Source organism: Eurytemora carolleeae, unplaced genomic scaffold, assembly GCF_000591075.1.
Source record: "Eurytemora carolleeae unplaced genomic scaffold, Eaff_2.0 scaffold10, whole genome shotgun sequence".
In the NCBI taxonomy this organism is placed as follows: Eukaryota; Metazoa; Arthropoda; class Copepoda; order Calanoida; family Temoridae; genus Eurytemora; species Eurytemora carolleeae.
The window spans coordinates 164,314-184,425 of NW_019396179.1; the positions used below are offsets into that span (position 1 = coordinate 164,314).

Consider the following 20,112-nt stretch of genomic DNA (forward strand, 5'->3'; position numbering starts at 1 on the left):
AGGATTTGAAGTAAAAAACAGCATTTTTTAATTCTTGTGCTGAAAATATACCATATTATTATAAAAATCCATGGCTTGTTATTGTGTTTAAAAATAATATACTTCCAACAGCTTTAAAATGAACGACATAAGTAAACAAATTAAACTTGCGCGCAAAGCGCCAAAAAAAATCCGCTCTTCTAGTGTCTTTTCATGTATTTCTTAGTGTCAGTTAGTCCCTGGCTTAGTTATATATTCACTATGTATATAAAGTCCCCTACTACAGTCTACAGCTGTTTTTTTCTAATTCATCCACTAGTCTTTTTTGTCCCTTAATCGTAGGTCTGTGCACACAGTCCTAAGTATAGTTCCTGGCAGTATGTACTTGAATAAATTATTTCTAAAGTTCTTGTTTGCCAGTAAGGGGGTTATCCCTTTGTTTCCACTTATAGTCTGCAAAAGTCATAATAGTCCGATATAATCATTATTATATTTCTTGTTATTCTTCTTAGGTTATCAGGTTTTGTGTTACCTTAAATAGTTTATGTAAATTGTAATATTGATGAGAAGTAACATATATATGTATATATATATATATATATATATATATAAAGAATGACTAACTCTCTTTAAGAGGATAAATTAAGAATGACTAACTCTCTTTAAGAGGATAAATTAAGAATTACTAACTCTCTTTAAGAGGATAAATTAAGAATGACTAACTCTTTTTAAGTCGAAATTGAGAAAAAAGTTATAAAATTCCATTAGAAATGATTCGCGAAGCAGGTCCGTAGCTAGGAATTTTTAAAAGGGGGGACACAAAAGTAAAAAATAGAATGGATAGATAAGCGGGGGCTTTTGACCTGAAAAACTCAAAAAGGGTTAAAATAAATGATTGTTATATAGACTAAAAAACTAGATTGATAACTTATCACAGATTATAGGTTATTAAGATAGATAATTTGCCTGTTTTCCTTCCCTTAAGTGAGCTATTGAATAGTTAAGAAGCTATTTGCATAAAAAACTAAAAAATCTAGAGTATACCTGTAGAGATTTGAGTAAAATCATAAAGAAACCTTCAGAAATCACGAATAACCAATACTTATTTTTAATACTGGGAAAGTAAATGATGTCGTTATTTAATAATTTAAGAAAAACTAATTCTGAAAACATATCCACCCCCAAATTAGGAGTTGTGAACATCGAATTTACGCTCAAAATCAGGATTCACAGATCTTTAAAAAGTTTTATATGTCTCAAATGAATCCGAAAGAAGTTTTCCACAACACTGAGCGTCCCATTCCTATATCATATTAGATTATCTCCAATCTTTAACACCAAAATAAGCACATAATACTCGAAAAATCTAGTATTTTCTACAAAAAAAATTTTCTATTAGGTTTATCAATTTATGATTAATTCTTTTTAAATTTTCTTATTTGTCCCCAAAATCGTAATTTAAACCCATTGACGTAGTCTAATTTTATGTGGGACACCCTTTATTTCTTAAGGAAATTACAAGTGGAATAAAATACATTATGTCGTCTTCATAAATTGTTTCCAAACCAAATAATATCTTTTTAGCGTACAAGTGTACTCTTAAATCGCCATGGGTTCACGGTAAACAATTATGCATTATATAATTTAAATCAAGAAATATAAGAAATCTGAAATATATAGACCAGGAACCGCCATATCTGAAGCGTCAAATCTGTGTACTGCAGTGGGATGAGATCAAAACAAAGAATTGGTATATTCCTAGAGAACGATTTTTGGACCCCCCCCCGGGCCCCCCCCTCCTATCAATTTTGTACATGGATTTTATATGTTAGACATTGACATACTTGACCATGTGACCGCAGCGCTCGGCCCCCTAGCCTGTCCTAGCCGCAGCGCTCGGCCCAGAAAGTGTCTTTACTAACCTAACCTGTGGCCGCAGCGCTCGGCCCCCTAGACTTTCCTAGCCGCAGCGTTCGGCTCAGAAAGTATCTTAACCTAACCAAATAACAGGCTAAGGGCCACAAGAAAACTACTCTATGGCTGATGGGTCGGGCATGGGTAACGCCGAGTAATTAAGCTAGTTGATAACAAATTTTACCAATTACAACTATTTATTATTTATTTATTTATTTATTTATTTACAATTATTTCTTTATTTATAATGAATTATTTATTTTAATTTTTGCTTCTATTTTGAGATTGCGGGGTACTTTGCAAAAAAATAAAGATTTCGGTGTACAGGGACATCTTATTCGATCCCATTTCTCTTAAGCTATTTCACGTTTGACCATGCATGACTTCTACTACTACTACTTCTAAACTGACAAATTTAATTTTGGCCTACTATACAGTGAGCCTGTCTCGTGCAGATTAGCAGTTGTTCTGAATTAAGAATCGGCCATCGACCACGACAAAATCCTCTGTTCTGTGCCTTTCCTCCGAAAGCATCATATTTCAACATTAACGAAATCATCATGAATATGTTTACATAATATTTGAGTTGAATTACTTCTTTCAGATTGTAAAATGTGTGCGGCCGACATGTACAGTTCTGCTGAGGAACTGTACAAAACCGGTTTATATTCAAGTTTTATTGAATTATACCCGTTCATATCCTCCACTGTGACAGATATACAGTTCATTAATCTCATGCTCTATCAGGTTGGTTACGCTCTCGCGACGTTACCGAAGTGTTTCCGTGAATGTCGGATCAGGGGTGTATATTTTCCCAAAAAATAATCCCCCCCTTCTGAATGTAGTTTTCTTTCCAGGGTTCAAATAAAATATGTTAGGTTTTATTTTCGCAAAAATCATATTCTAAAAAAAATTCTGTGTCGAATTTGTCAAACATTTCCCACGACTTCCTTGTCTAATTCGTCTAATGCTAAAATCCAGCTAAATCCCAGCTGAAACATGTTTAAACGAATCGGATAATAGTATTATAGGGTCTGTCGAAATTTTAGTGACCCTTCATCTACAGAAGAGTATACTCACGGTTCACAACTGTACTCTTCAAACCTTTATCTGATCAGAATATGGACGTTCTCGTTATTCTAGCTTGAATAATGTTAATTTCTGACTCAATTGTTTCTGTAGCAGAAACCCGCTAGTTACTTATATAGAAAAACTATAATTGAAAAAAGGATATTTCTTTTAGTCGTGAATAAGGGTTTAAGTTGTAAGCTATAAATGGAGAGCCACCTTAATTTGTCAAGGTCCCTTTAATTAAGACACTATGTAAATAAAGATCAAACATATGATTAACACAAATAAAGTTCTAGTACTTTTATTCTTTTCCATCTAGACTCTACAGCATGAATCAATTTATTAATATATTTTTGCGATTAATATGTAGAGAGAGGCAGTATGTAGTCTTTAAAGGAGTATACTGGATTACTAATCAAATATATAGGGAGGGAGTTTGTAGTGTTTAAAGGAGTATACTGAAGTACTAATCAATATATAGGGAGGGAGTCTGTAGTGTTTAAAGGAGTATACTGGATTACTAATCAATATATAGGGAGAGAGTCTGTATTGTTTAAAGGAGTATACTGGAGTACTAATCAATATATAGGGAGGGAGTCTACAGTGTTTAAAGGAGTATACTGAAGTACTAATCAATATATAGGGAGGGAGTCTACAGTGTTTAAAGGAGTATACTAGAGTACTAATCAATATATAGGGAGAGAGTCTGTAGTGTTTAAAGGAGTATACTAAAGTACTAATCAATATATAGGGAGGGAGTCTGTAGGGTTTAAAGGAGTATACTGGATTACTAATCAATATATAGGGAGAGAGTCTACAGTGTTTAAAGGAGTATACTGGAGTACTAATCAATATATAGGGAGAGAGTCTGTCTGTATTGTTTAAAGGGGTATACTAGAGTACTAATCAATATATAGGGAGGGAGTCTGTAGTGTTTAAAGGAGTATACAGGATTACTAATCAATATATAGGAAGAGAGTCTGTAGTGTTTAAAGGAGCATACTGGAGTACTAATCAATATATAGGGAGGGAGTCTGTAGTGTTTAAAGGAGTATACTGGAGTACTAATCAATAAATAGTAAGGGAGTCTGTAGTGTTTAAAGGAGTATACTGGAGTACTAATCAATATATAGGGAGAGAGTCTGTCTGTATTGTTTAAAGGAGTATACTAGAGTACTAATCAATATATAGGGAGGGAGTCTGTAGTGTTTAAAGGAGTATACTAAAGTACTAATCAATATATAGGGAGGGAGTCTACAGTGTTTAAAGAAGTATACTAGAGTACTAATCAATATATAGTGAGGGAGTCTACAGTGTTTAAAGGAGTATACTAAAGTACTAATCAATATATAGGGAGGGAGTCTACAGTGTTTGAAGGAGTATACTGGAGTATAATGTAGTACTAATCAAAATATAGGGAGGAAGTCTACAGTGTTTGAAGGAGTATAAACGTGCTGAGGTGGAATATCAGACAGCTCTACAACAAAGAAAACTTCTGTTAAAAAGTAAAACAAAACTTGTGGAAGCTGATGGAACTGTTTTCAGTGAAATAGAGGTCAGTAGAAAATCTGTTATTTTCATGATTTTTTAATAGAATTAATTCCCATTTTCTATGATCTGGAAAAGTTCCGTATCTATAAATATAAAGTATCCATGCTCTAGATAAATTACTGGATCCATTAATATAAAGTATCCATGCTCTAGATAAAGTACTGGATCCATGAATATAAAGTATCCATGCTCTAGATAAAGTACTGGATCCATGAATATAAAGTATCCATGCTCTAGATAAAGTACTGGATATATAAGTACAAAGTATCCATGCTCTAGATAAAGTACTGGATCCATGAATATAAAGTATCCATGCTCTAGATAAAGTACTGGATCCATGAATATAAAGTATCCATGCTCTAGATAAAGTACTGGATCCATGAATATAAAGTATCCATGCTCTAGATAAGGTACTGGATCCATGAATATAAAGTATCAATGATCTAGATAATGTACTGGATCCATGAATATAAAGTATCCATGCTCTAGATAAAGTACTGGATCCATTAATATAAAGTATCCATGCTCTAGATAAGGTACTGGATCCATGAATATAAAGTATCAATGATCTAGATAATGTACTGGATCCATGAATATTAAGTTTCCATGCTCTAGATAAAGTACCGTATCCATGAATGCTACCTGGGAATGGGTCAAACAAACCAGGCGGTCAACCTACTCCAGAATATTCCTGCTAAACAGAGAAATACAAAGTAAGATCTATCTAAACTCAACGGTTTTTTCCCCTAGGAATTTTTGCTAGGAGAATGGTATTTTTAGGATATGTAATGTAATTTGTATGTAGATTTTGGGAGAAAACAAATTGATTGGGAAAATGATTTTAAAACTTAGACTAAAAATAATTTTTTTCTATTTCTAAGGATTAACAACGCTCTTGGTAAACTGTATCATCAAAGTGGATTAGAGAAACCTGCGATAGCTGCATACAGGTAAAATTATCACAAATAAATGACCTAAGAATATCCTACTCAGGTAAAATGTTCAACAAGACGTGATTTTTAAAAAAAACTGGCGGAAAATTAACTTTAAAGTTGTTTGTTCTTTTATTTGTGCAGAGCTGGGAACTATTGTGTTGGATGCTCATAATATTGATCCTTGATCTCGATTTACACTGCGGGCACTTTTAATTTGAGGATCACTTCTTCACTGCGGATATCGAATTAAGATTAAATTAATCAGCAGATTAACAAAAAATCTATATCAAGCATAGACCTCTATAACCACAATACAAGATTCTGAAATCACTTCATTAATGATAAGATAAAATGATTTTAGGTACTTTCCCAAAAGATTTTTCCCAAGCGGCAACTTCCTAAGGGTGTTTTCCCAAGTGGGAACTTCCCAAATGTGCAATTTCCCAAGCGCCAGCTTTCCAAGTCTGTCCTAGCCGCAGTGCTCGGCCCACAGCCTGTTCTAACCGCGGGCCTTGGTCCCCCATTGCAGCCTGCGGCGCCTCAGAGGGCCTAATCTAACCTTTGGGAAGTTGCCGCTTTGGAAATTCACATTTAGGAAATTGCCACTTGGAAAGTCTCCCTTAGGAAAATGTCTTTGGAAAAATACCTAACACCTATAAATTACTTCAGGGAGGTTATAAAAGAATGTCCTCTTGCCCTGGAAGCTGTCAAAGGTTTGCTCCAAATGGGTGTTACAGCGCGAGAAATCCAGGTAGCATCAGCTTTTTTTGGCCAATTTTACACTGTTCAGTGTTCAGTGTACATTAAACAGGGTGTCTAAATAAATGTGAAACTTAAGAAACAAATTGTCAGAGATTTCCGATTCCAACAGCTAATAAACATCAAGGGATACAATTAAACTTGATGTTCCGTCTTTTAAACTTTTAGAAATGCGGTTTACTTTTATCCTTCTCCTAAGAGTTATTGCATTTTTTATTTTATATTTATATTCAAATCTTGTGATAGATCATGGTATTCATCCAACCTAACCAATCCTATTCTAGGAGGTAGTAGGAGAGAGTAAACCACATGGAGACATATCCTGGAATTGATCCAACCTAATCTATCCTATTCTATGAGGAAGTATGAGAAAGTAAACCTGGAGATATATCTTGGGATTTATCCAACCTAATCTATCCTGTTCTAGGAGGAAGTAGGAGAAATTAAACTGGAGATATATCCTGGAATTCATCCAACCTAACCTATCCTATTCTAGGAGGTAGTAGGAGAAAGTAAACCTGGAGATATGTCTTGGTATTCATCCAACCTAACCTATCCTATTCTAGGAGGTAGTAGGAGAAAATAAACCTGGAGATATATCTTGGTATTCATCCTACATAACTTCCCTCTCTGCACTCTATGCTCAGGATTATAAAACATGTATTAGGTAAATTTCGAATTATCAATAAAATCGTTAATGATGAAAAATACAGAAAGACCGATATATATGACTCATAATTTCACATATAAAATTTAAATATTTGTATGGAAACATTATGCGTCAATTTCACTTATCTGTTGTGGCTCCTAATAAAAAAATATGTTCAAGAAATTATTTTGATATTCTGTGAAAAAGGATAATTTGGACATCAAAGGCAAGTTTTTTTTTTGCCCCTGACACTTTCTACCCAAAAATTAATTTATTTTCCCCAATTGATAAAGAAAAGCCTAAAAAACATCTGCACTGAGAAAAAAAACAATTCAAAAGGGGGGGGGGGGCATATTTTTTCAAGAAATATATTCCCCTTCTTATACATTTTACGTTTTTATGTTCTTATACCTCTTAGAGAATGTAAACAGCTGGAGAACAGACAGGAGTTACGAGGGAATGTGAGTTTACTTGTTACTCAGGGACAAGCTCATTACTGGGCTGGAGATGATGAACAGGTTTGTCTGTTTGTTTGTTTGTGACTTCAGGGTACTGAAAGTAGAAGTTTAGCGGAGTTTTCTGGTTTATCCTTTCTACAAATTTATCTCCATCCGGGTTTTGTCTCAGAATGATTCTATAAACTTGGAGAACCTTTTACGAAGGCAGGGATGTATAAATCATTGTCCCTTCCCCCCCCCCCCNGTGGGGGGTAGGAGTAGTAAAGTTGGGTTTACCTCGTCTCCTTATTTCAATCTTCATTATTTAGTTCAAAGACAAACCAATTTCTCCATTGGATTAATCAATTTTTAAGTTTTAACTCTAGCTCTGCTAGATACAAATATTTGGAGTTTTTGTCACGGAACGTTTATCTAGGGAACTCCTTCACAAGGGTTTGGAAAGTTTTTTGTAAAAAAAATAAATCAGAGACTAATATTTTAGGCACGACTGGTTCTTCAACGAACAGCTAGTCTTGATCGTCTTCTTCTAACAGGTTGGTTTAAAGTTTCAGCCTCTACCTGTCAATCCAAACATAAAAAATATGGTTTTTATTTATATTTTTGCTTTTCATCAAGGCTTCACATGTTCTAAAATATCTTGATACTTAAACTTAAAATGTGATGTTGACCATCTCAAAACTTTATTTTAACGATTTACAAGAATTAATTTATCGTTCTAATTAAACAGAACCTAACTTAAGTCGGAACTTATATACAGTTATTTAATCCTTTCAGAACATTCTAATCCATTTCTTTTTTGAATAAGACGGATTTAGTTAAATCATTTGCCATGAAAATCATGAAACTGTGAGAACAGCAGTTTTTCAGAAATTATTAAGTTAAAGTGAAAACTTAAAATTAAAGGTTTTCGTTGTTTTTATTGAATAGAGGCGTTGTAGATTAGCGCTATCTGATTTATAAGTTCTGACCTCGGGATATTAAAGGACTGATCTGGTTTCTATCCAGGTATGGACACTCTGGCAGCTATCCTGAGTAAACTAAACCGAACCAAGGAGCTAGATATTCTGGCATCAAGATTATTAGCAATCAGGTAAAAGCAGAAACTGAAAATGTCGACTTAACTTCAAGTGACCGTTCATTTCTAAACCCGATTCACATCGGTACCTTAAACTGAGCAGTGAGCAAACATTACTCAGAATTAAATTTTTCTATCTAAAAATTTACCATTTTTACTGGAGATTATTCAAATAAATTTGACTTGTGGATTTACAGGTCAGGGGTGTAAATCTTTTAGAATTATAGTCCCCCCCCCCCCCCCCCCCCCCCCGAGGGAGGGAGTGATTTTTGATGATTTGGGAGGGGGGAAAATGAAAAGTAGACATTGAAAAGCAACTTTATTCATTCTTTTTGATACTTTTTCCCTCAAACTTTATTGGTTTTCTCTAAAAATCATTTATTTTCCCAATTCAGCGAATAAAACCCTTAAAAGTATGTTTATAACTAATATAAAAGAAAAATGATTTTTCGAGAAAATATAGAATCCTGATACAGGTACAAGCAAGGAAATCGACAGAATATGTCAGAAAATAAATGTCGATATAAATCCTCATTTTTACTCCGCTAAACTTTTTAAAGGTTCCCTTGTAAATTGGACATGTAACTCTTTTGAACAGCGGTAATATGAAACAACGTTTAAATTCCTTTGATATCAATCAAAATTTCGAATGTATCTTATTGATGGCTTTTATGACGACAGTTATAAAAGAAACCAAAGGCCTTCATTATTTCTACTTTCTGTTGTCCTCAAAGCAAAAAATCATTTTTGCTTGTGATTTCTTGTAATTTGTAGTGAAGAGCGGCCCGAACCCTGGATAGCGGTCGGTCACTACTGTCATAAGAACAAAAACTACAAACGCGCAGTTTACTTCGCGCACAAGGCCTGTCTGCTGGACACCAGGAACGTTGAAGCGCTTCTGCTCAAGGGTAACATGTTTCTCGACCTCAAGAAGTACCGGGACGCCATGAACCATTTCCGCGAGGCGAAGCAGATAGCGCCGAATAGATACGAAGCGCACCAGGGAATGGTTGAGTGTAATATAGGTCTTCTTCGACAGAGGGAAGCCATCACCATAGCGACAGGTCCAGATTAAATAAAAAATCATATATCGATTATTTTTATTTATTCAAGTTTTTGGAGGAAACACATGAACTGGTTTTTTATTTTAAAAATAATTTTCATTTAAAATTTTCTAAATTTTCCTCGTAAAAGTAAAAATATATTATTTTTATACCAGACAGATTTTCCATTTATTTTCCTCTCTATTCACGAAAATGAAACTATTATGAAATATTTATTTGGCTAAAAGAATACTCGAATTTTTTATTCAGCTTTTGTTTTTGAATCAAAAATGGCCAATGATAACTTTTAACTTAGTTTTTTATGTCAGGTGCGTGCAAGCAATTAGGAAACTCACCACGATCTCTTACATTGTACGCCAGCGTACTTCTCAAGGTGATGAATTAAAAAAAGATTTAAAATTGTACTAATCTTCATTTTGTAATGAATAGCTAATTGATTTTATGATGAGGTGCACATTGACCGTCCGTTGATCATTTTTTTGGATCAACATTCGTTTCTAATTCTTAAAATGATAAAAAAAATTAACCTTTAATCGACTATTCGAATAGGAACCGTTGGCTGTAGCCCGAGCTAAGACGTTACTAGAGAGAGCATCTAGTGGTGGATATCTACCCGCAATCTATCTACTTGTAGAACTTTTAGAGAGGGAGGGAGCTCAAGATAAAGCTATTGATCTACTAAAGGTAGGATATCTAATAGTAGAACTACTGGAGAAGGATAAAGCTATTAATCTACTAAAGGTAGTGTTTCTACTAGTAGAACTACTGGAGAAGGATAAAGCTATTAATCTACTAAAGGTACACTAGAATAAGTGTCGCTTAAAGCAACTTCTAGCAGATCTACTTGCTAAACAATTGATTGATTGATTGATTGTTTGATTTATTGATTGACTGATTGATTGATTGACTTACTGACTGACTGACTGACTGACTGACTGGTGTACTATTGTAGAAGACCCTGGTTCACCAGAATACATGTCGACTACAGCAGCTTCTAGCAGATCTGCTTGCTAAGCAAGGGTTAGAAGAAGCTGCTATGGAGCACTACAGTCTAGCTCTCTCATTGGATCCTGAGAACGAAGGTAAGTAAAAGTTTGAAATTAAAGATATTTATTTTGTTTTAAAACGAACAAAAACAAGAAATGAATGTAGATTTAGGATTATGGATCCAATGATCTAGGGTTCCGAGAATTCTGGATTATGGATCTAGGATCAAACATCAATAATACTGATTACTGATCAATGATCACTGATCAGCTTTAAAATTAAATGACCGGACTTCAGCTACATCTCGCGATGCAATAATCCCTATCTCTAGAAAATTCCCGAAAATTGATGTTTCGTATTTCAGGTGCAAAGAGTGGTATCCACAAGATGGAGTCTGCTAGCGAAGGAGGTCTGGAAGCCAGCTACGATATTGAGATGGCTGAGTTTGGGAGTTCCCACGAGAGCCTAGGGCGGGGAAGTCCAGGACCTCCTCATGATCCAGAGGACAGTGAAACCGAGGCGGTCTGGAGTGACGGTGATCTGAATATCATGGGGGCATCCTAGAGGATTCAGCGATTGAATTATACTAGTTCATTCATTATTCATCTCATTCCTATAAATTCTTGTATTTTCTTAAGTTCCATTATGTGAAAACATTCTGACATTTTTATAAACTGGATGATGAAGATTATATCTTCTCCAACTATTTGTTTCCTAGGAGTAGATAATATTTCTGTAATTTTTAAAACAGGGCTCCTCCAATAAAAAATCCGACATACAAATCACATAAATTTCCAATAAAAGAAGTTTTCCCATATTTGATGAAAAATTTGAATTTTTTAAAATATTAATATTTCAACAAAAATAAAATTTTCTTTGCAACCAAACCGGCAATTTAAACCTGGGGGGTAACCTGCCTTGTACGCTATGAAACACATCCTGTAAAGTAAGTACATTCCTCTTGCAAACTTGCATGCATGTATTAGATCGTTTGTTTAATGTTTAATTCGTCACAAATTCGTCTCAAAAATCGTATGTAACAATAAAAACCAAGATGTTGTATAACATAATATAATTTCAGAATGTTATGACGAAAAGAAATTTATAAAATGGAGGATTTAATTGATAAGCTATCTAAGAAATACCCTGACCAAACTCCCATCAGGTACTAAATTTGATGACACTATCNCCCCCCCCTCCTTACAACATTAACATCATAAACATCTAAAATATTATACACCCCTTGCAAGGTATTTAACCAAACTACACTACGCAAGAAACCCTATTACATGTTAAAAATATTTGTTAATTTAATCCTTTCTTGCCAATCCTTAACAACCTTCCCAATTATGTTACACAATTTACGACAAGAACTGAAGTTTGATTTTTCTAATTTTGAAATGACAATCTTGCCACTTTTTTGCAAATTCCAGATTTATTCTAATCCTGGATCCGGATTTCAGTTTTGAGGTTTAAACTTTTGTAGAGGATAGCGCTTAGCTTCCAAGTCTGAACTCGATATTCACTGCACAAACTTTTAAATGAAGGTTCAACTCCTGAAATGATCACATATTCGTGATTTGAAAGTTCTCCATTCCTGGCACTCATGAGGAAGGTTGAATCGTTAATGTGGAAATTAATCGTATTGTATCCATGTACCCTTGAAACCTTTATATGTTCAAAAATGAAGATATTGTCGTTTTTCTAGCTTGAAAATTGTTTGGTTCAAATTTTTCCTTTATGTCTTCCTGCAGTAGAAATACGCAAGACACTTTTGTGGAGAAACCACAAATGCAAAATAATCAACTTTCAAAGTTATAAAGATTGATATCTTTAACAAATTTGAATTATCAGACAAAGCTTTGAATCAAGGATACCGTTGTTAATCGAGCATTGCCTTTTTCATGGAGGCTCACTTGAAATTACGCTTACAGTCCCTTTAAGATTGAAAAGTTTAATCCTTCAGGGTGTCCCGGTATGTTCCTAACTGTTTGATCGGAAGAACGAAGGTTTGGAAGGATGAGAAGGAAACTATAACTGCAACGGATACTCTCTACCCTGCTGGATCTATACAGGAGTATATCCGGGCTCCAGGATACAATGAAAACTCAACTATCAAATCAAGGTTTGAAAAAAAGTTATACTAACTATTTNAAATAGGTGTACTTCTCTTGAATTACTTTATTTTCTCAAATTATTAAAAATTTACCAATACATATTTAATTAACAGATTTTCAAACGTTTTACACTAAAACACTGTACAGTATACATAGAGGTGTAAAAATATATTTTTTAAATTGAACGTTTAAATTTAAGGTAGAAATGAGAGGTATCTAGGATATGTTTAATGTTCATATTCAGAATACATTTAAGGTTGTACAGAAATGTTTCTAGGATATGCTTATGTACAGAATATATTTAAGGTTGTACAGAGAGGTATCCAGGATATGTTCATGTACAGAATATATTTAAGGTTGTACAGAGAGGTATCCAGGATATGCTTATGTACAGAATATATTTAAGGTTGTACAGAGAGGTATCCAGGATATGTTCATGTACAGAATATATTTAAGGTTGTACAGAGAGGTGTCTAGGATGACAATGTTTATATTTGGTATGGGAGCAAAATTTCTCTTATCTGGAATAAATACGACCTTAGTTCATGGAGCACAGAATCTTCAGGTTTGTTTCCACTTCATTACATTTTTAAATTATTTTAGTTTTTCTTTCAATTATCTTTTTTAAATTTGCTTTCGTTGTGATCTTTTTTTTAAATTTGTCTATTGTGGTGTTTCCTTCCTTTTCTTCTTTTTTCCCTTAGCAATGTTTTAATGATTTATTATTAGAAAGTTTCAACGAATTATTCTTCTTTTTTCTCTCCACAATTTTAATTATATATTATTCGATCTTTTTTCTTGTTTAGAATGTTCTCTCTCGTCCTGTTCATGTTCCTCTTCTCTCCTACTTTAATCATAATTCCTGTTTCGATGATCCAGGATTAATGGGAGCAATTCTTTCCCCTGCTCAGCTGGCGGACGTTAAAGGTCAGAAATACCTTAAGAACCTGAGCTGGGAAAGTGCTTGATCTCGATATCAGTTGTGGGAACTTTTAATCTAAGGATCTGTAAAAAGACTTCACCTGCATCTGCAGATCAAGAAAATATCGAGATCAAGTATTGACCTCGGATGATCTCGATATCTACAATACAAGAGTTTCCATCTCTGGTTGGTTAATTTATTAATAAATGATGTGTACTATATGTGGTTAGTTGGTAAATAATTTGATTATTGATTGATTGGCTGGTTGATAGGGTGTTCGTACGGGTTGCTTGGCGTGTTGATTGGTAGATTGGTGGGTTAGATTATTATTTGAATAGTTGATTGATGACAGATTTGGTTTGTTGGTTGGTTGATATGTTCATTGATTGACTGAAAAATTGATAGATTGATTGATTGCTTGTGTTTAGGAATGAGATGGAGTGTATCTGCTACTGAAATAATATTCTTGAACCGACCTCTATCCATGTTTTGGTCTCTAGGAAAGGTAGTTCCTGGGGTTCGAGGTTGGGGGCCGAGGCAGCCGGCCATAGATTTTCTTATTAATCGACTTAACGAAGGTACACGAATACTATTTTGGGTCTCCACAAAATTTATATTATGGGAAATTTTTAGGGGAAAATAGATAAGTGTTTGGGAAAAAATATCAAAAAGAAAAAACAAAAACTTGCCTTTTAATTTCCCTGAAGGAGGGGGGGGGGGGTAATTATCAAAAATATACACCCATAAGACTATAATCCCCCCCCCCCCCAAAAAACCATGCGAATTGTTTATCTTTTATAAACAAATGAATATAGAAAAGAGACATTAAATTATTATGAGAGACAACATTTTTGAATATACTTCAGTTACTGGATGCCAATGCTAATTGTTATGGTCACGATCTTAGAGCAAATAAGACCAAATGCCGCGTGGATTAAAGACGACTCTTCATATTTAGGTTCTTGGGTGAATATATTTCCGGAGGCGAAGGTTGTAGAATCCCACTCGCAGGTGAGAAAACTACAGGGAGAACCAGAAAACATTGGAATTCTTGTATTCTTTTTATTTTAATAATGAAGCGTCGCAAAGGATTTTAGACTTTTTTACCTTTTTTCTTTTGATAATGAAATGTCGCAAAGGATTATGTATTTTGCAACTTTTTTCCTTCAATAATTTAATGTCGCACGTATCTTCTTTTTTATTCTAATAATAAAGTGTCGCAAAGGATTTTATACTTAGAAACTTTTTTTTGATAATGAAATGCCGCAAAGGATTATATACTCTATAAATTTGTTCTTTTGATATTGAATTGTCCCAAAGGATTATGTACTTTGCAACTTTTTCCTTCAATAATGAAATGTCGCACAGGATTATGTACAAGTGCCCAGAGGTCGAATTTAAAGAAAATATGTTTGGTTCCAGTTAAAATTCTACTCAATGCTTCAAGATTTAAGCCAGCGTTCAATCGAAACCTGTTTTTGGCGGATTTGAGACGCGACTCAAATTTAAGCAGCGCTCAAATTCTTTAATTTGTCCTCTGGTTGTAAAAGTATATATTATAAACTAGGCTTTTAGGGCGCTTCGCGCCCACCTTCTATTTCAACTTTCAACTGTGGCTTTATCTGTCAGCAACTTCTTGTACAATATAAAACAAAAACAAAAAAAGTTTGCGGATTTCTTAATATTTTTTCGCGCATTCTCAAAATTTTACAATAATAAAAACCTTTAAACACAAATTTTTAAATTTTGATCATTCATAAACCTTCCCTGGGTCACTTGAGGTCCCACACAAAATTTGGGCCTGATCGGTTCAACCGTTTTGACGTTTATTTGATACAAACAAACAGACAAACGCCACAACAGACACACAGACAGACAAGCTAAATTTATATCTAAACTACATTGTTAATATATTAGGAAAGGTTTAAGTGGGGAATAGGTCGGCTTGTAGCTGAAGCAAAGGTATGCTTTTTCTGTATTAAACTTTTTTGAGTTAAAGAGACAATAAAACGTTTCCAAATTTACTTAAAAAGTTGACGATTTTGTAATCAACGCAGTTGAAATCGCCATATTTTTAAAAAATGTATTAATTTTCAAGGATCGGACACTTAAAAAAAATAATATTGAAAGGACGAGGATTTCAAGGTGGTTCGGACGAGAAAATGAGGAGAATGTGGTTCGGACTAGAGATTGATGTGGTTGGCCTTCCTCCAACTTCCAACTTTAACCATGAAAATCCGTAAAGCACGGTATCAAACCGGTTTAATACAACAAACTACGTAGACAATTTAGTTGCAACTTAGATCCCTAAGCTTGAGTCTTAACTCATAAATAAGTCTCAATGACAGCTTAGACTTCCGGTCTTATATCTCCAAATATTTTAAATCGCGGGCTCTGATAGCAGAAGTAATTAATTGTAGCTAGTCCAACCACCTTGCAGTCAAAATTCAAGTCACTGGACACGACAGTGAAATCTATAAACGCAATTTTTTCCCGAATTTAATAAATGAGAGAGGTTGCTAACTACCATTCTGCCGGGTCAAATCCTGAATTACCGATTCAAGTCCTATTTAATCTTTAACTTTGCATCGGTGGTTCTGTATTTGAACCACTTGCAGTGTAGCGCGGTTGGTAGTTCAGAGACCTATCTCAAATTTATAAAATTCGGTCTCTGGAAATCTTTTTGGTTGAAGATAAATTTTGAATATAGTTTCTCTGTTTAGTTGTGTCCGATCATACTCCCTGTTTACCACCTCGGTATGAACCGTGTTCTACCTAATCCAGGACCAGGAGAATCTCAACCCTTTGTTATCCGACCTGGGAACTTGGTTACTGTCTGCATTGGTAATTATTTTATTATGTTTGTTTTATTCATCGATTATAGATTATACGGACTGGAAGCGTAATTTCAAGTGATCCTCCATGCGAAGAAGACAAAACCCGATTCACAACGGAACCATTGATACTTCTATTTGATCAATAACGTGGAAGATACTGTCGTTTTTCTAGCTTGATAAGTTTTCAAATTCCTACATGTTTTCATGAAGTAGAAATGCACAAGTCACGTTCGGAGAAAACTTCCAATTAAAAATAATCAGTTATCTAAATTTTAAACTTTATGTTTAGATTATTAAAATCCAACTTTTAAAAAAAAAACCTAAAGCTGAATAATTTTAATGTTTTCTTTGTGTTTAGTTTTCAATTTGTCAAAATATTTTGGTATTTCCAAAAAAGTATTTATATTTATTTTCAGGTGAACCAATTGACTTAACTTCTCTTAGAGAACAGCTCAGAGAAGAGAAGGAAGAATATGTTTGGTCAAGGATTACAAGGTAGGATAGATAAGTCAAGGATTACAAGGTAGGATAGATAAGTCAAGGATTACAAGGTAGGATAGATAAGTCAAGGATAACAAGGTAGGATAGATAAGTCAAGGATATCACGGTAGGATAGATAAGTCAAGGATAACAAGGTAGGATAGACAAGTCAAGGATAAGAAGGAAGGATTGATAAGTCAAGGATTACAAGGTAGGATAGATAAGTCAAGGATAACAAGGTATAATAGTTAAGTCAAGGATAACAAGGTAGGATAGATAAGTCAAGGATATATTAGTCAAGGAAAACAAGGTAGGATCTGCATACAATTTGTAGACAATCATTAAAAGCTGATTTCTTTATTTCAGTACATTTTAGTTTATCGGATTTTTTTTCATTAAATGATAATATTTTGATATGAAAGAAATATTATCAGCTTCCTTGTGTGTACTGACAATGGGCTAATTGTTGTGGGTATAAAGGTCCAGTTAGAGTAGGTGTGGGACGGTGCTTCCCATGCCTGCCGGCGGTCTGGGGGGTTCATAACGGGACCTCTTTTTCAGATTTCTTTTCTTATAGTTCTTACTGTGTAGTTTGATATTATTCAATATATTAGTAAATTATTGCAGAGAGCTACAGGATGTAATGAAGGACCTGGAGAAGAGAACACGAACCCTTCACACTCAGAATATCCTAAACTGGGTTAGAAGGTGGCACGATGCCAGGTAAATATATCTCACATTTCTCATTTATAGAACATAGACTCTCACTTCTTTTAATATCATTTTTTAAGAACATAACCCCTGGTTCAAACCCTAAATTGTTATTTAAGTTCTCCACATTCTTTAGTCCAACATCACCCCCTGATTCCCCCAATTGCGGTATGTTAAGTTACTTGACGGTCCCTTGGGACAAATAAGTAAAATAGCATTCCACTTTTTATAAAATATTTGCTCAATTTCTTCTCAAAACAATTGACCACAAGTTCCATCGACCAATTTTGCCCAAACTAAATCGGTCTTGGGAACCTTTGTTAAAGTAAAATTCCTTCAACTTCCTGTAAAGAATTTGTAAATAATTATTGCAATCTTAATTTTTAATTGTGCTTATTTGTTCAGGGACCTTTACTCCTATATTCTTACATAGTTCTAACTAACAACTCTGCCGAAGAAATCTTTTTTGTTGTTCTTAGCGACTCTTTTATTCGCTTGGGATCTATAGTATTTATTCTTAAATAATTAAATAGTTAAATTGTTAACCATTATCGTCCTTGGATCATAGACCAACGATCTTCTACCCTATTTGAGATCATTCACTCCGACTGAAGATCATCTTCGAATCAAACATCATCTACATTGATCAACGATCAAAGAATATTATACTCTGATGCGATTAATGGATTTTCGTTTACATAAATTTAGTCGTAAAACTCGTTTAAAGACTTTAACATAGTATAATTCTAGTCTAATTATTCTAAAATAATGTATGTATAATGTATATTTTTCCCTGGGCTCAATTAGAACAACTTTGCATAACAGAAATTGCACAACTAAAACCTTGATTCTTGATATATTGTAATTTTTAGAGATTGATTAAAAAAATGTTAAATCATTAATACTGAACAATATTTGTTAGTGATTAGGGGGGAAAAGTTTATTAGGGCCCACGAAACTATGATTCGGATCCAGTCAAAGATTTAAAGATCTCATTTTATTTTAAACACTCAGCACTCAGCAGCCATTATCATTGCACTTAAAGGGATTGCAAGCGTAGTTTCAAGTGACCCTCCAAACAAGACGTTTATTTATTCGTAATAGTTCATTAGTTGTTTCAGTCAGCAGAAGAAACGTTGCATTTATACAAACAGAAAATAATAAACTTATATCATTGAAAATAAGATATTAGAAATCGTTTTAAAATCTCGCAGGTTTATGCAAATTCTTTTAGTTGGGGTCGCTTGTTGGAGGTTTTCTTTATTATAATTTTGAGGAAATCTGCGAATAAAATTATAGAAACAGCAAAGGTATTGAAGATAATGAAATAATTAATACTTTAGTTTTCGTAGATAATCTCTGTTAAGAAATATGTTCCTAAACATCAAATTACTCTAAAAAATATTTTTTTACACGTTGCGTCCGGGCTATTAAATAATTCAACTGTAAGAACCGTTTCTTCTGCTGACTGAAACAACTAGTGAATTATTACAAACGACTTTACGCTCTTATCTAAAAATTGTACACCGTAAAAATGTCTCATTATTGGTATCAAATGAATTCTAAAGTTTTTCTCTACAATACTGCATTCTCAGTTCAAATATTCTCTCCCTTTAAGGTTGCAATTTGATATAAATTTTCACCCAATGAGCTGAAACTACTAATTTTTTTATAAATGTTATGTAACCATATAAGCCCACTAAATGTTTAACTTACGAGAATTTACAATGTACTGTAATTTCTTATTTCAATTCATTTTTGTATCTTCAGACTTAAGATTTAAATGATTTTTCTAAATTCAAAATTTCCAAGAATATTGATTTTCTGATTTTTTTATATGTTCGAAAATTAAATATTAATTTTTGCTAAATATCATTAATTTGTATTGCTTGAAGCGGTTTAATTGTTGCTTTTATTGCATTATTAAAAAACACGGGTGTTTGACTGATTTTAACTTTTTGTTTTAGTGTTTAATTAGTAAAATTGTTATAAGTGTTTAATTAGTAAAATTATTATTTGAAATACATATTTCAACCTTTACTCAGAAATAATGTACGAAGCTGGAAGATTAACGGGACCGAGCAGTGTGGATGGAATTTCAAGTGAACCTACATTAGTGACATGTAGGATTCACATATCGGTCCCCTCTAAACCTCTATCCATGTATAAAATCCTCCCCATTTCCTTGGTCAACTTTTCCATGGAAACCAGAATTAAAAAATAAGTAATTTGGGTTAGAAAAATAAAGATATCACGTACCTTCAGAGAAAAGTTTTAGTGTACTTATAGTTTTCAATTATTATGTTTTTTGGAACACATTGCATATTCGATCACATCTGCTGTGTTAATTGCATTCCATTTTTAGGGAAATGTGAGAAAAGATTTAATTCTTCAAAAATCGAAATATGCATCAAGTAACAGAAGAGAAACGAAGCCATAAACAATCTCGATCTCGTACAGAAAAAGTTTAATTTCTTATTATTAAATTATATTTGATCTTAGTACTTCCTACTTAACTACTCTAATGTTTTGGAATGGAAAAATATAAATGAAATAAAAAAAATAAACAACAAACATGGAGGACAATGTGTACAAAAGAAACC

The 20,112-nt window shown here is 33.6% G+C and overlaps 2 protein-coding genes across 3 annotated transcripts; both read left to right on the forward strand.

Moving 5' to 3' along the window:
- Positions 1 to 2,476: 2,476 nt before the first annotated feature.
- On the forward strand, positions 2,477 to 11,525 carry LOC111697351 (anaphase-promoting complex subunit 7-like). Its single transcript, XM_023467332.1, has 14 exons — positions 2,477 to 2,640; positions 4,382 to 4,519; positions 5,131 to 5,228; positions 5,397 to 5,465; positions 6,120 to 6,201; positions 6,776 to 6,876; positions 7,277 to 7,376; positions 7,798 to 7,849; positions 8,322 to 8,406; positions 9,166 to 9,455; positions 9,764 to 9,828; positions 10,005 to 10,139; positions 10,408 to 10,537; positions 10,807 to 11,525. Exons 1-14 carry the CDS (start codon positions 2,506 to 2,508, stop codon positions 11,004 to 11,006), a joined length of 1,680 nt encoding a protein of 559 aa, XP_023323100.1. The 5' UTR covers positions 2,477 to 2,505; the 3' UTR covers positions 11,007 to 11,525.
- Positions 11,525 to 20,092, forward strand: LOC111697353 (tafazzin-like). Of its 2 annotated transcripts, none has more exons than XM_023467334.1 (11): positions 11,525 to 11,607; positions 12,409 to 12,567; positions 13,016 to 13,124; positions 13,366 to 13,486; positions 13,910 to 14,059; positions 14,440 to 14,492; positions 15,399 to 15,443; positions 16,205 to 16,325; positions 16,735 to 16,813; positions 17,426 to 17,521; positions 19,875 to 20,092. In XM_023467334.1, the coding sequence occupies exons 1-11, from the start codon at positions 11,552 to 11,554 to the stop codon at positions 19,882 to 19,884; spliced, it is 999 nt and encodes a 332-aa protein (XP_023323102.1). In that variant the 5' UTR covers positions 11,525 to 11,551; the 3' UTR covers positions 19,885 to 20,092. The 2 variants fall into 2 exon arrangements, with proteins under 2 accessions (XP_023323102.1, XP_023323101.1); XM_023467333.1 differs by lacking the exon at positions 19,875 to 20,092 and adding an exon at positions 17,915 to 19,039.
- The last annotated feature ends 20 nt before the right edge of the window (positions 20,093 to 20,112 follow it).

What these genes read in the sequence shown, in the direction of transcription:
- LOC111697351 (XM_023467332.1), top strand. Translation starts at nt 2,506, where the DNA reads ATGTGTGCGGCCGACATGTACAGTTCTGCTGAGGAACTGTACAAAACC. An exon ending in GCTAAACAGAGAAATACAAA is followed by an intron (nt 5,229 to 5,396) that starts GTAAGATCTATC and finishes TCTATTTCTAAG; the next exon opens with GATTAACAACGCTCTTGGTA. An exon ending in CCTGCGATAGCTGCATACAG is followed by an intron (nt 5,466 to 6,119) that starts GTAAAATTATCA and finishes AAATTACTTCAG; the next exon opens with GGAGGTTATAAAAGAATGTC.
- LOC111697353 (XM_023467333.1), top strand. Translation starts at nt 11,552, where the DNA reads ATGGAGGATTTAATTGATAAGCTATCTAAGAAATACCCTGACCAAACT. An exon ending in GGCTTGTAGCTGAAGCAAAG is followed by an intron (nt 15,444 to 16,204) that starts GTATGCTTTTTC and finishes TTCTCTGTTTAG; the next exon opens with TTGTGTCCGATCATACTCCC. An exon ending in GTTTGGTCAAGGATTACAAG is followed by an intron (nt 16,814 to 17,425) that starts GTAGGATAGATA and finishes AAATTATTGCAG; the next exon opens with AGAGCTACAGGATGTAATGA.